The sequence below is a fragment of the Anas acuta genome, chromosome 7 (assembly GCF_963932015.1).
Source record: "Anas acuta chromosome 7, bAnaAcu1.1, whole genome shotgun sequence".
Lineage (NCBI taxonomy): Eukaryota > Metazoa > Chordata > Aves > Anseriformes > Anatidae > Anas > Anas acuta.
Window position 1 is genome coordinate 11200395 of NC_088985.1, and position 15213 is coordinate 11215607.

At 40.0% G+C, this 15213-nt stretch overlaps 1 protein-coding gene across 7 annotated transcripts in view; it reads right to left on the reverse strand.

Moving 5' to 3' along the window:
* Window positions 1–6698: 6698 nt before the first annotated feature.
* NRG3 (neuregulin 3) overlaps window positions 6699–15213 on the reverse strand; it is a 396301-nt gene continuing 387786 nt past the window's right edge. For all 7 annotated transcript variants that reach the window (XM_068688036.1, XM_068688037.1, XM_068688035.1 and 4 more), the window contains one exon: window positions 6699–9997. In XM_068688036.1, coding sequence (XP_068544137.1) covers window positions 9490–9997 — 508 coding nt within the window. In that variant the 3' untranslated portion in view covers window positions 6699–9489. The remainder of the gene's footprint in view (window positions 9998–15213) is intronic.

Consider the following 15213-nt stretch of genomic DNA (forward strand, 5'->3'; position numbering starts at 1 on the left):
GAGTCAAAATACGGATTGATTCTGAAATCAGTTCTTTTTTTTTTTTTTTTTTTTCTTATCCTTTAAAACCATGGACAGGAACGTACAGCTCCACAACAACGGAGGCCAAACATACCAAACCAAAACATTTCCTGGAATGCTGCATGACAGTTTTTCTAATTTTTTTTCCTTTGAACCACAGTCAGTTTAAAAGTGGCTTCCATTTGCAGTCAAAATAATAATGGTACACATTACACACTCCTTGAAACACGATCTTTGTCATAGGCACTATGATTATATTTCTTTTCTTTTATTCTTACCAGTGAAAAAATAAACACAGTTGAAAATAGACAGCTTTTTCCCCTTTGTCAATGTGTTTAGGCTATGTGGTTAAGTGGTACTCTCCCCAGCTATTTAGATGAAGAAACTTTAAGTTGGAGCATTCATTTCTGTGTTCTAAAAAAAAGTGTGTATGTGGTGTTACATATATGTTTATATATTATTCACCAGCCCCAAATCCAAGTCCAGTGTTTATCAGTGATTTTATTGACAGCAGAATCAATTTTGCTGGTATTTTAGTTGTCTTATTTCAGTGAATGGTTCAAGACTTTCAGCTGCTAAAAAGGTTTCACAAGACTCATCCTACACATTAGGAATGCTCAGACTTCATGTCTACATGTTAGGTGCTGTTTCATGCATATCTACATTTAAGGTAAACAGTTTTATGTGATATGGTCATCAATAGAAGAAAGTATGAAATCAGGTATAACTCCAGAATAGAAAATAACCTGTTTAAATGAAGGTTGATTGACTCTACTTTGTTAGTGCTCAGTAAAAAGTCTGAAATACTGTGTTTGTGACTATTAAAACTAGTTCTGCGAACCAATCACTCCACGTTTATTTTTGGACATTTCCTTGTTCACTAAATGGCGAGGACTGAAAAGCAATTTAACCAATAAATCAGGCACATGAGTTGCAAAGGCAATTCTTCCCTTGCAGTTATTCCAACTATCCAAGCTGGATATTCACAGTGAACAGCAAACCATGTCTCCATTACCTTCATTCCACTTCTAAGTGTTTTTAGTACGGCCAGTTGCTCAGGAGTGCATCTGCAGACGGTGGGAGAGCAGCGCAGGGCACTGCCGGCTGTTCTGTGAGCTAATTAAGGAAGACAAAGTGCTGTGACCCAGATCCTACCCACAAGGACAGAAAGTTGCCCAGCAGCTATAGTACCTCCTTAGTGCACTGGTGTTTGCACAGTGATGTGTTATTCGCTGAAGCTGCCTATATATGGTTTTACACTAATATGAACACAAGACTACCTAGTGGAGAAACTGAAATGAAACCCCAACTTTGTGGTCAATCTGTATAGGGTAACAGAGGAGGCTTTTTTAAAGGACTATGGTTTGTATTTTTTTACCCTTTTATCTCAGTCCAGGGACGGATGCTCATGTTTAGCATAGGAACCCTCCTCTACTGAGAAACACAGTGTTTATTCCTTGCCTGACCAATGCGTGAAGCCTACAGGAGGCGGGCATGCTCTGGTCTCAGCACAGAGCACTGCCGGCAAGACTGAGGGGAGGACTGTCTTGCCAGCAAGCGATGTGGGGCTTTGTGTGACACCCAGCAATAGGGCGTCACTGTTGTCTATTCACCAGAAATGCCTGTTAGGCAAATGAAACCGAACTGCAAGTTGGGTGCTATCCTTAGCAAGGATAGCAAATGGGAGAGTCCATTCTGAGATGCTACAGACCACTGACAATTTAGAACAGGCTACCAGTTTACGTGCATGGCACAGTCTGTAAATGTATGTGATCAAATCCTACAGAGCCATTTTGGCGTTACTAGTGTGTGAGAATATTACCATACTAGTGGAAAGGTTTCTGGTAGCAAGCCCTTACTAAAAAGGCAGAGAACACCTTAGCTTTGCTTTGCTGTTCATAATGTTTTAATTTTTTTTAGTGTTTTACTTCGAAGAAAGTAAGTTTATTAAGATGAAAGAAAGCCTAGATAATCATACACACAGACAAAACCTGCTCAGATAATCCTCACCTGCTGGGGTATCAAATCTCTCTGAGGTCAGAATTTCAAAGAGTTAGTCTGCTGAGCGGCTTTGGGAGAAAAGCTGCCATAGTTAGCGGAGATGAAAATGCAGACAGGCTAACTTTACCTTCACTGTTTCACTATATAAAATACAGAGAAACAGCATAGAAGATTATATTTAAAATATAAACAAAACTGATAATATGAGAACATCAACATGACAGCCCTCTCACACCATCCATGCTTGGATTCTAATGCAAACAGTTGCTGCAGAATAAGATGGAGATTTTTGCTTGTGCACACACATAATTTCGGACTGTAAGACCCAGCTCTGTTCTGTCACAGGAACACTTCAGACCAAGGTCACAACTGAAGTCAAAGGATCAGAACCAGTTACTTTGCTAAAACCTGATCTAGGATGAAAACTCTAAGAAGAGTTTGGAAGGAGCTTCACCTATGCGATACTCAAGGAGAACATGTAATGAAGTAAAAAAAATGAAGTTAGTTGGAATCAAACTGCTTTAATACTGTTCAGAAATTATCCTTATGGACAGTGGCATTTCTGCTTGGATTGCTCCAGCTAAATTGTGAGTAACAGCTCAGTTCAAACCATGAGCGAAATCCTCAGAAACCTCAGAAATTCAGCACTTGAAAAGGATTCCAGAATTTGTAAATCACTTACTAAAAAAAATGATCTAGTGCAGATGACTAAAATTTCACTTACATGCAAGAGATCTCAGAAAGAAATGAAAGTGGGGTAAGCTTCTCAGATGTTGTGTCCTAGCATGACTCAAAATCCATTCCTCCTCTCCTGTGGAAAAAGCTGTGCCATAGCCAGTGAAGCTCCCTACCTATTTTAGACCTTTTGGCATATTAATTATTATTTGCATTCTGTTGTATCCTAGTACTGTTATTGGTATTCTTACTTTCCAAATATTTACACAACTAAGAGCTTATTCCATCCACATCAAAATGAAATGTACTTAAAACAGTGTTTGCCATATAACTCTTTTGATTGTTTTATAAGCTTTGGCATTTTTTGCACGCTAGGGGTCTTAACCTTTGGAGACATTTTAGTGTGAATCAGATGCAGAAAGCTTCACTTCAGGTGGCTTCTGGTCTTTGGTACTCTGCAGGGATCAGAGGCTTCTGGTCCTGCTTGCCCTGCTAATCGTCCCACAACAAGTCCTGACCAATGCTCCTACTGCCAAGCCATTCATCCTTCACAGGCAACAACATGCAAGTGGTTGAGGTGTTAATTCATGGGAAAACGCCAGAGGACTTGACACTAAAAAAAAGGATTTCTCATGGAGCCTACTGGGAAAAGCGAGCCGCTGTCTCTGCCTGAGCCATGGCTGTTTTTTGTGTTCACATTTGGCCACCTGAATATCCAGGTCAGACAAGTGGCAGTACTTTGTAGCATAAGCACACAAGCGGTGGGAGTTAATGTATGGACAAAGAAACCTGAAGAGGAGCGCTGACTCGGTGACTGGAAATGCTGGGAGTTGGTAGCTGTGAAAGAAGGGCAGGGAAGCACCCTGCAGCAGAGCCTGCACAAATCCTCTCGAGGGGAACTTCTCCTGCAAGGGCTACTTACAGCATGGAAATGGATGTGCACAGAATTTTGAAGGTTTTAGGCCTTCAATTTACTTGGTAGCTGTCCCTGCTGTCCCAGAAGTTAGGTTATAAATTCTATTATTGATTCCAATGACAAAGTAAATTGAACGTGAATAACGATGCTGAACTACTGTACATTCAGTGACATCTGAAGCTATGAGACAGCACTGAAGTGGGCCTTGCAATGCAAGAGCGAGGAAGAAGGACAAGACACCCAGTCACTACAGTGATGTGGTACAGCCCATGGCCAGTGTTAAGGAAAAATAAATACAAACTGCATGTAGGTCTGCTCCTGGCAGTGTTAGAGAATATATTACTTTTCAAATATGTTACTAAAAGCTATAGTACAAATAGATAATTTCCATGCCACTTACATACATTAGATCCTATGCTTTATTTACATTCTTCAGTCACCAGTAAAAAGCTATTTTTTATACCTATAATTGTCCCTTCATAGAAAAAGAAAAACAAACAAACAAAAACCTGTAGGTTGTTCTGCTGTTTATTTTTATATTGGGGAAAAGTTTCACAAGAACAGCCATATGGGGTCCTGGGAAATCACTCCCCTTTTAGAGGACTGCTGACCAAAGAGGACGGTGCTAAATCCTTTCAATTAAATAAGGCTGAGTGCATCCTGTCAGTGTACCATGATCATTCTGTCCCTACTGAAGATGTTGAAAATGGTGCTGTCATAATAACAAATCAAAACATTATTACCTTTGTTCAAGTGAACGATAGAAGTAGTAACAATTTGGGAATTTCTGCCCCTTTTCCTTTAATCAAATATTGCTAACGTGGTTGTTAATAAATTCACGGAAGGTTTTTTTTGGCAGTTTCAACATACCAAAATGAGATGAAAACCCCTTTACGCTGCTCAGCATGCACTGGGGATGACTGCTGCCTCCTCCACTGCAGGTTTCCCCAGCTCTGGGCTCAGTGTTGGCTTCCCACTGCCAGCGATACGCTCTGTGACCATATTTCTTACAAGAAACTACCAATCTCTGAGGCCCAATCCACTAACTGCTGTGTAATAAAAAGGAAAAACACCTCATGAATAAGTTTACTGCTGTAATAGCTGTGTCATTTTTATCTCATGAGTGAACTTTGTTACTTAAAATACAAAAATCCTGTTTGATAACGGTGATTTAGAGGTGCCATGACTAAAACCTGAAAAGTGAGTGTCCCAGGTGTTTTCATGTGGTTAGACACCAAAACAAAGGGAGCATAATCTTGCTGTCAATTTGCAGTAATGACACAGCACAAAAAGAAAAAAGTGTGTATCCCCTTATATTTTCAGCAAGAGAAAGAACTATAGTACTCTATGAATCGATCTTTGTTTTTTAAAGCTGAAAAATCTATACTAAATATTTGCTTTTTCCCAATCTGCTTGAAGATGAACATTTTAAATTCATGCCAAGATAACAAATCACTCATATAAACTCATTGTTTTCCCGAGGGAAAAACAGTTTACAGGGAAATTGTATTTTATTGAAAGGCAATTGATATTTATGCCCTTTTCAAAAACAGTTTTTATTCTGGGTCTGCTCCTTCAAGCTTTAATTTAATTTCCTGCAGCTAGGACTCTGAAAGAGTTCTTCTTTGGTATTCATTTTCATAACTTCTTTTTAAGAGCTCAAGTAACGTTCAAAATTAGACTGAAGGAATCTGGGGATGAATTGGGAAGAGGAATCTAATTTTTATTTTTTTTCCTCCCTACGTGAGATGTAGACATGAATTATCTAGTTAAACATTTTGATTCAGGAGCTAGTACATGTTTCATCATATACGTGCTATGGTCTCATTCTTTTTTTTTCTTTTCTTTTTTTCCCAAATTTAAACCAGGTTCTTCAGAGGATTTTGATGAATAACATTAGAATTAGCTACATTTAAGTGGTGCTTAGTTCATTCCTGTTGGGGCCCAGTCAATGGTATTCAGCCCTTATAAAAGGATCAATTTGGCAAGCCAAGCACTTGGCCAACCAACCTTGTACTGCATGTAGTGAGGGTGTTTGCACACTGATATGAATCTGATTTTCATATGCAGAATGAAGATAGCTCCATAAATCTATGTAAAAGTCTCTGCATCTTGTGATAGGCTACTAAGCTTCATGACACTAAATTGGACATCGAGTAGGAGAGACTTGGGACGTGACTAATATATCATTAATATATCAGCACTGAGTACAGCAGCTGAGAGCTTGGCTAGGTGACCAGCTACCAAAAGCACGTTGAACCAGTAGGTTTCTTTCCCTAAATGTGATCCTTCAAGAATTAAAACATTTCAGCTTTGGGTAATATGGATGAACTGAAGAGTTTTTCAGTGTTTGATGACATGAGATGTGCCCATACTCACCCACATTTCAAATTCAAATGTTGGGACTGTTCTACTGCTTTTTAGGGTTATTTTGGACTGTTTTGAAGAAGAAAAAATCAAAACGTTGCTTTCATAATTCTGCTCCCCAGCATTACACGGAATAGACGCAGGCTTCATCTGCTCAGTTCAGAGAAAGTTCAACTCCATTTAATTAGCTGTTCTCCCAGTTTACTCGAGTGTAGCACTGTGAGTGTGAATTTTCACACCAGACTACACTTGAACTTCATAGGTCAGATATAATTTTTAATTATGTTACAGGTAAATGATGGAGTTCAGAGCCTCTTTTAGGCAGATTACAGTCTGTTTCCAAGGCTAGGAACAGATGCAATTTTAGGAATAAACTACGTTTCGCACTGATATATCCCTTCTGATCTGCTGAGTTCAATGGGACCATAAGGTTCAGAAGTAAAGCAACATTTGGCCTACCATTTCAGCTGTTTCAGTGCAACTTTAAGGAATCTTTTGTGCCCTCTATGAAACTAATTGGCAGACCTCAGAGAAAATGCTGTCCCATTCACTGTAAAGCAGGAGGGTTCATGGGGGAAAACAGTTGCATCAGAGAAACACTTCACATCAAGGCTACCTATTTAGATGTTTGAAACCCTTTTTCTTTTCCTCTGTAAACCATGACAGCTTCAACAGGATCTGAAATGATACTCTTAACAAATAATACACTAGTCTGTCATATGGTTAATATTAACGTCTCTCTATTCAAACATGCTGAAAACTGAATAGAACAGTTAACATATAACAGTCACACATCCTTTGCTGAATACAAGATCGCATCTCTAACATGAACTGAAGATATCCTCACCATTTCAGATCTTCATCTGTCATTCAATCAAACATTTTATTTTCTTAAATACATTGCTCTTGCCCTCCTTCTGGGTCTTTTGGGGGTGCTGAGTGAACACATTCTCTCAATAAAGGCATTGCTTATGATATAGTTCTTTCTTCAACAGAAATCTTGCAGTGTGTTTCCAATACATTGCCAAAGGTGAGATTGCACAGTTTGCTAGGATTTGGGAGTAGGTAGGCCTTACAGTTGGATTGAAAAGATTTAGCACTGAAGCAGCTATTTGGGCAGGATTCTGCACTTTACTGCAGAGACCATCTCTTGAAGTTAATGGTAAACAATTATCTAATTGTGAGCACGCTTCACAGATTATTGACTCAGAGCTTTACACAGTAGCCTTTTGTAAATTGCAGGTATCTGTACAGGGCTTTTGGGCAGATGCAAGCTCACTTCGCTCATGTCCTGAGCTGGCAAGATGCAAACAGCTACTGGAAAATCACGCAAATGTACTGATGTGAAGTTGAGCCCCACCTAACACACCTCGTCTTTCAGAGGGTTTATTTGGTGAGGGCTTGGTGCCATGCTGACTGCAGGCAGCTCAGCTCATGCCCAGTGAGATTGTGCCCAGCCACCACATAGTGCAGAAATAGGTCGTGGAGAGATTGATCCCAGCCGAAAGTCTCGTCTTACTGCTACAAGAAAAGCTCTGTAGCTTTGAGGAAGGGAGTCTGAATGAAGCATGCTCCACCCTGGGGCATAAAGCATAGTTTGCCCTCAAATACACTTTTATTGAAAACACACAGCGAAGATTACAGCCATAGAAAGTTTTGTAAACAAGACAATTTCATCAACTTTTATCTTAAAAACAAAACAAAAAAAATCAAACAAAAAAGCACACACACATAAACAAAACAAACAAACAACAACCAAACCAAAATAAAATAAAAGAAACCCAAAATAAGACTTGCTGAATGAAGACTTGTGAATAGGATTTTTTTTAATGCCTTAACTAGGCACAAAATAAATGACATACACCTTCAGCATTTCTTTTTGAAATTTACTTGACAGAGGTTAAAATATTGCTTTATTCTGACTAAACATACAACAGCACTGTGTGATCAATTGTGCTATTTTGGGAAATCTTGAGACTTGTGAACTGGAAAGTCTGGGGCACATCTAATAAATTTAACAATTACTTTGCTGCAAAGGAATATTTTAATACATTCTGTATATACTGTAATTGTTTTAAAATCAATCTTCTGACATTAACCAGGGAAGGCTATTTGGTAATTATTTATTATAGTTCATCTTCTTTTTCTCCACAAATAAGCAAATATTTTAATACCAATAAAAACTGCAATGTGTGGGCCACTGAACCCAATTCATGGTGTTATTGGCATATTATGTTACAATTTTCTGGGGAGAAGAGGGACTCAAAAGAAAGCAAATGCAAAAAATGGTTATAATGCAATTGGGATACCGCAACCAGGAAATGGCATTTCTTCTCTAAGGCCTTGATCCCCAGCAGGAATTGATTTGGTGGAAACCATCTGCTCATGTATAGCCCCATCAGAATCAGCTGTGTGCGTGATCACGGGGCTGCCCATACTGTACCATCTGCAGGACTGGAGCTTTAGAGTTCACAAGCCTAAGCCACGATTAATTAAAGTGACTGAAGAACTGAAAGCGGGAGCAAATTAGGGCAGCATGGACACTTACCGGCTGGCCTTTGATCATACTGGACCTCCCTGATTCATCTCTGAACAACCCATAATAAAAAATAAGGTAAAAAAAATACACACACACTCAGAAGTGCTCCTTGAGAGCTTACAAATGCCTTTGAAGTATAACAACTTAGAAACGTTGAGGGGTTGGTAAGAACAATGGGGTTTACATTCCCGCTCTTACAAAAGAAACCAACCCAACCTGCTGCAGCGCACACTTTTGCACTTTGTTTCTCTTGTTCTTCCTCCACCAAGGCAGCTCTGATAGGCAAAGCTCAGAAGAAGACGAGGCAGCCACGGGCTCCTGGCCACTGCATCTCCAGAGGCCCCAATCCCACTCCACGCTCAGCCTGACCTGAAGCTCCTAGTCGTTTCCGCTGACTTTCTTATGCTGACTGACATTCTCAAGCAAGGTAGAGAGTTTAGCTCAGTTAGGGACTGGTGGTCACTCCACGGTTAGTGCCGAGAAGTAGTTGTTTGTGTGTTTGTTCTCTTGGGATGAACCTGGAGCCAAGAGGAGAGGGGGAGAGGGGACCAGGCCGGTGCTGGAGTTACGGGACCTGCGCCCCTGCCAGCACACGCTGCAGCACTGCCCTGAAACCAGAAATGAACCTAAGAAAGATCTTGGCCTTTACTGAAAAAAGGATGCATAGCCTAAGCCTTCTGACAGCCAAACAGGACAGTGTTAAAATGCTCTGTAACTGAAACTGTATGTATAATCCTGCCTAGAAAGCACCTGATGTACGCCTTATCCCTCCTGGAACTTTTCTTTCCCTTAAAAAAATATTTTGTTAAAAAACACTATGATATGAGGGCGATTGACTATTTGGTTTCTTCTAAGTAGATGCTCTTAAATTAATGCATATAAATAATTTGTATTTAATTTCCTCCTTTCCTGTTTAGCAAAGCATCAAATGCACAGATCTTGTTTCCCCTCCCACAACCCCCACACAAAGTCACTTGGTCAATACTGAGTCTCTTTGCGTTTCACTTTTTAAGACAAATTGTGCCTCTCGTTCTGACTTGGCCATGGGGCTCATGGGCAGAAACGCTGTGTTTTCACTCACGCTGCTCTCTGCTTCTACGCTCGCCAGTTCGTAGTCCTCTGACCTCCTTGCGTCGGTCAGAATCCGAATCTGCTCCTGCACAGTTTCTAGCAATATTTTCACTTCGTGTTGTTCTGCTATAAGACAATTACTGACTGGGGAACTCACATTGACAAGTTCAGCTGAATAAGAGTTTTTGCACCATTTGATGCCTGTTACTTCAGAAACATTTTGCATTTGCATGCAGGCTTCGTCCAAGCCCACAGATGGGATGATGGGAACTGAGTTGGCCCTTGAAGTTGAATATCCGACCAAGTCCTTCTGATCCACGTTATTAAAATAAGGGGTTGTTTCTCTTGAAGGCAGTTGCATATTTATTGAAGTATTCTGAGGAGTTTTTAAACCACTGGATGAATACCTGAAAAGAATAATAAAAAGAAAAAGGTTATGTTGCACATTGGGCAGTCAGATGTGACCAGAGGGAGGAATGCTGTATGCGAGTCAGCGAGCTGTGCTGGAAAGCTACATGGCTTTTTTGCCTTTTTTTTTCTTCCCTTTTTTTTTTTTTTTTTTCCCTTCACACTAGGAGCACTTAGTGCTAGTATGGCCCTGGGGAAAACAGCAGACTCTGGAGACCTGGCTTGTAGTGTCAGGTCTGCCTGTGGCAAACAACTGCTTTTCTCTCTGTCCCATTTTCCCCACCAGTATATGGGAATAATGACAATTGCTTTTTAAATGCTTGCATGAGTTACACTGTATTATTATTATCGTGACTATTTTTCAAATCAAATTTGAAATCCCATTCCTTCATTCATAACTGGGGAAATGGATTGATGCTTTCTTGAACATCAAAACCCTCAATGTCAAATCACTATTTCAGGAAAACATGTAAAAAGATGCAGAACAAAATGAATTTTAAACAAAATCCAGTTGGTCTCTTTATTTGCATGGAAACACATGCGGTCCCCTTCGGACACTCAGAGCATCTAAGTGCACTGTACCTCTGAAAAATGTGCTGTTCTTTTCAATCACCCATACTGCCAATGTTGATATGATTTGGTTTCTTAAGTCTCACCTGGAAATAATACATTGTGCCCTGGAAAATGTTATTCATCTTTATTTCAAGAAAAATCGCTTATCCTCTATTAACACATATCATAGTACAATTTCTTTTATCGTACAAGGCAACTTTGGTGAATTTTCATTGACACTTCCATTTTGCTTCACAGCCAAATTCATTGTTCTGATCAGAAAATGTTTTCATTTATAAGAAATACTTAAAAAGACGGAAATGAGAACTAAATATAAAGGAAACAATGCCAAAAAAAAAGATGTTTCCAATTCAGAAGTCTGACTAGAAATCCAGTGCTGTAAGAGTTAGTATTTCTACTAGTCATGATTACCAAAAACCACAGACATCACGTCCTCACCAGATCATATTTTATGTATCATCAGCATTGTGATCATATCACTATTTAATAGGGCAAGCTAATGATGAAATCCAACATGTTGTGTCCTTGGTCAAGGAAAGTAACATCTGGATCTAGCATGAGGCAGGTGTTTGAGTTTGTACATGAAGCATATTTTTCTGAATGTTGCTTAAACTTGCTGGACTTCCCCCAGGGATATCCTATTCACATGTGCCTTGCTTCTTTTGGCATTAGCAGAAAGAGAACTTAGGAACAGGAATTAAAGAGTACAAAACAGCTGCAGTCTGATATTAGTGTACAGTGCTAATTAAGTGGAAAGGTTTCCTTTGGCCCCATCCTCCTGGTAAGCTGTCAGACAGAAAAAAAGAGGAGTAAATATCTTTAGGCTCATTTCTAGTAGAGTGCCACTGACTTGTAATTAGCTCATCTATTGTGGCAGTGTGTTTGTACAACTGCTCAACACATTAGCCCAGACACGTGCACGCGTGCACTGCTGTGCAGCCGCTGCACTACAGCTCTGCAGCAGCCTCCCCAGCAGAGCAGAAACCACAGCTGGGAACTCTGCGATAAGGAGGAGGCATTGCGAACCTTGTTGCTATCTGATGGAATGAGATACTGCTTTGGGAAGTGGGACCCAGGGGAATAATGAAGCAAGTGGCTTGTGAGGATACCCAACAGCGCTTCTTGAACATGCTATACATGCTTTATGGCCGAACCAGGTGGGACTCAGCTTTTGGTTAATTATGTTTGTTCTGTGCTTAGACACACTTCTAGCCGTTTACCAAGGGCCTTTTCAAACAGTTTTTAAGAATCAGTATGAATGAAAAACTGATCAGCAAAAGTATTCCAGAGGGAGGACAACTGAAAAAAAAAAAAAAAAAAGGAAAACAAAAAAGTGCAGACCTGTGGGTTGTGCCCATTCTTGTTTCCTTTGCATTTGCTTATTATATAATTGTTCAATCGACTATAGCTGGAGGGATCTCATCAGCTGCGATATTCCCTTTTTTGGTAATTCAGGCCCTAAATATATTCTGGGCTGCACCCTGAAAACAAAGGGAGTGAATTTTTTTTAATGAATTTCACATGCAATGGATGTATTTATTATATGGATGATGTATGAGCAAAACCAAAAAAAGATGGAATTATCTGAATGGGTTTGGTGAGAAAACAGTAACATTTTGTAGTTCCACAAAAGGGATTCAGTTGTTCTTGGTATTTTGAAAACTAATTGGCAGCAACAATAACATGTAACATAATGCCTGGCATATTTCCATAGATTTTTTTGATCAATGCACCAAATTTATGCCAGAATTACGTTTCTGTCCTTTGCTCACAGAGCTTTCAAAGGAGGACTGAGGCTGAATTAAAGCATACAGTGTGTAACAAGTGACATGTTAAACTAGTAGGGATATGACTTCTGAGCCATGCGAGAGCCAGATTTTGGTTACAAACAGGTCCGTGTTTCTACTTGTGACACCAGACTGTTGCTGTTTTCAACAGAGACTTAAATTTCAATAAGTATTTATAAGTGCAGAACCATAATTACTTTTTTCCTATAATTAAATTTTCCCAGAACTATAGTTTCCCTTAAGAAAGATATCTGTATCATTTTTATCTGAAAAAAAACCACCAAAACAAGAAAAAACATTTTCTGTCTGAATAAATTCAAGCATATGCATGTACTTCAAAGTGCAGCTCTGTCCACCCTTCCTCCAAGCAAAATGAAAAATGCAAACATGTATCAATCTGCAACAGTAAATATCGGTTACACAGTTTTCAAGAGTTTGCATCAAAGAATAAAGCTGAAAGAAGCATAATAATTATACTGCCCCTTAAAATAGCCATTAAAGTGATACAGAAGAGATCAGAACTTTAAATACAAAATGGGTTTTACTCAGCACAGCACAAGCAGCTTTGCTGTAAGGCCTACTGCTGTAGGTGCTCACTGCATATGCTTGATGGCCAAGTCCATTGTGATGAATGGGAGTCATTGCAGTGGCAGTAACAGGCTTCAGTTCAGCCTTGTAAGCACATGCACCTGTATGTCTACTGGTACATAGCATACGGTTATCTGTAAACACATTTCTACCTGTATAAATACACATTTGCAGACACAGGACACTACTTCTAGCAGCTAACACCAAGTAATGCAAACAGCCGTCACTGAAAGCACGGGCTCAAAATGCTGTCCACCTCCCTGCGTGCACACTGGTGACACACTGAGATACTCATCAGGCTCTGAGAAGTGAGTGCCATGGAGATGGTTTGTTTTCCTTAAGCCCCTCGTTTCAAGCAGGTATTTCTGCTGCTTTGAGTAGCATACTGATAAATTGATTGGTATCAGTTGTATTTGACTTGAACTCTGCAAATGTTAGATTTGCAAATAACGAGAGCTGGTGTTTCCTCACAGCAGCAAAGGGACCACAGCTTCTGCAGGGGCAGGGAACGTGCTCAGCTGGGCTGGAAAACTATTGAGAACACCAGCAATCTGAAACTGGGGGATATTCAGGTGGTAAGATGCAGATTTGGGGAAAAACTGTCCCTGGAATTTCACAGAAAGTAGAATTAGCGAATCAATTTTTATTTTTGTTCAGACATAAGTTGTGTATTTATATTTTGGTTGAAGAGTGTTTCATTACTGTGTCACATGCAAAAAGCATTGTTATTCTCTTTAAAGACTTCTTTTTAGTAAAAGCCATCATCAGTGAAACACTGTAATAAAGCAAGATCAAAGATTTGCTTTTATTTTCATGCCTAACATTGACATCTTTATATTTACTTCTCATGCGCACTGGTTTAAGGATGTTGGTATCAAACCAATTTAAAATGTTGGATGTTGGTATCAAACCAATATAAACCAGACAGACGCATACTGCCATGACTCCCTGTCACTACAGCACCTGCTGATGTATTTGCAGGGCTCTTTCTGAGGAAAGGTCCCACTGTTAGGGGCAGTAGGAAGAAAGTGAAATCCTACAGACATGCACAGTGCAGAAAATAAGGATGAAGTGCTTCAGGAATTGAGGCCAGAAGAGGTCACAGCGCAGTTGAAAAGTCAACCTTTTGCAGAGTGGCAACAGGCCAGTGCAAGATGATACTTTTAATATCATACCCTGATTTCCTAGGGAGGAGTAAATACAGCTAAAACACAAGACAGCTTTGCTGTGTTTTCTACCTCACTTCTCAACCTGGAAGAAGCTGCAGCTTTCCTTTACAGCCTGTGTTGCAAGACACTGCCATGTGGTAACCTGCCCATAACAGTAAGGATTGCATTCAGAGTCAAAATTTTCTTAAGGAATTATAGATACATTATTGTACAAATGAACAGCAGTATATTTACTGTAAGAAGTATTAACGAGTTTGTTGGCTTTTGAAGAAGCCAACAGCAACAAATGAAAAAAGTATGAGATGAATCTGAACTTTTGAGCAGAAGTCTAGAGAAATCCAAAGCTTTTGCTGATTTGTTTTCTTCCATCCTAGGCAAGCCCCACTCATAGTCTGCCTCCGCCAATGACTGTGGCCAGCTTTGTTAGGCAGATACAGCTACAAGAGATCTAGTGAACAAACCGCCCTCCCTCAGGGTACCATGGGCAGGGACATGAGCTGCAGGCTGGAGAGGGGCCAGAGGAGCTGGGGGGACGTGCACTGCCTGCCTCTGCCCACCTGGGTGCACACCCTTCACCTCACTTAGCTGGGAGTTAGCATGTTCAAATGAAACCAGGGTTATCACAACCCACTGCAGGCATTCCTGCTAGCACTACACGTAGTGTGTTTGCAATGATTCCGGGAAGCCTTTGGAAATCTATAGGGATATGTAAATATTATGCAAAACAACTTGGCAATTGCAAAAGACTTCAAAGGCAGCTGTAGGTGCTCGGGAGCACTTCTGAAATTCAGACCTTATGTACAGCTGGAGATGAATTAAAAAATAAAAAATATCATGTTCTTTGTGTGTGTTCAAAGACAAACCTGTGTGAAGTGGTTGGTCTTCAGTCTACAGCAAACACACAATCTACAAAGATTTAGTTAATAAACATGAAAGTTGGCCTTCTGAATTATTTCCTCTCATTTGTCCAGTACTGATGGAAGAAAGTTCTGTGCAAAAGTTACTAGAACTACTTTTCCAAGCAGTGCTGTAGAGTACAGTGTTGGCAGTCACTTAGCGCTGGTGCTGATCACTACTCCTACACACTTTGAAAGGCTA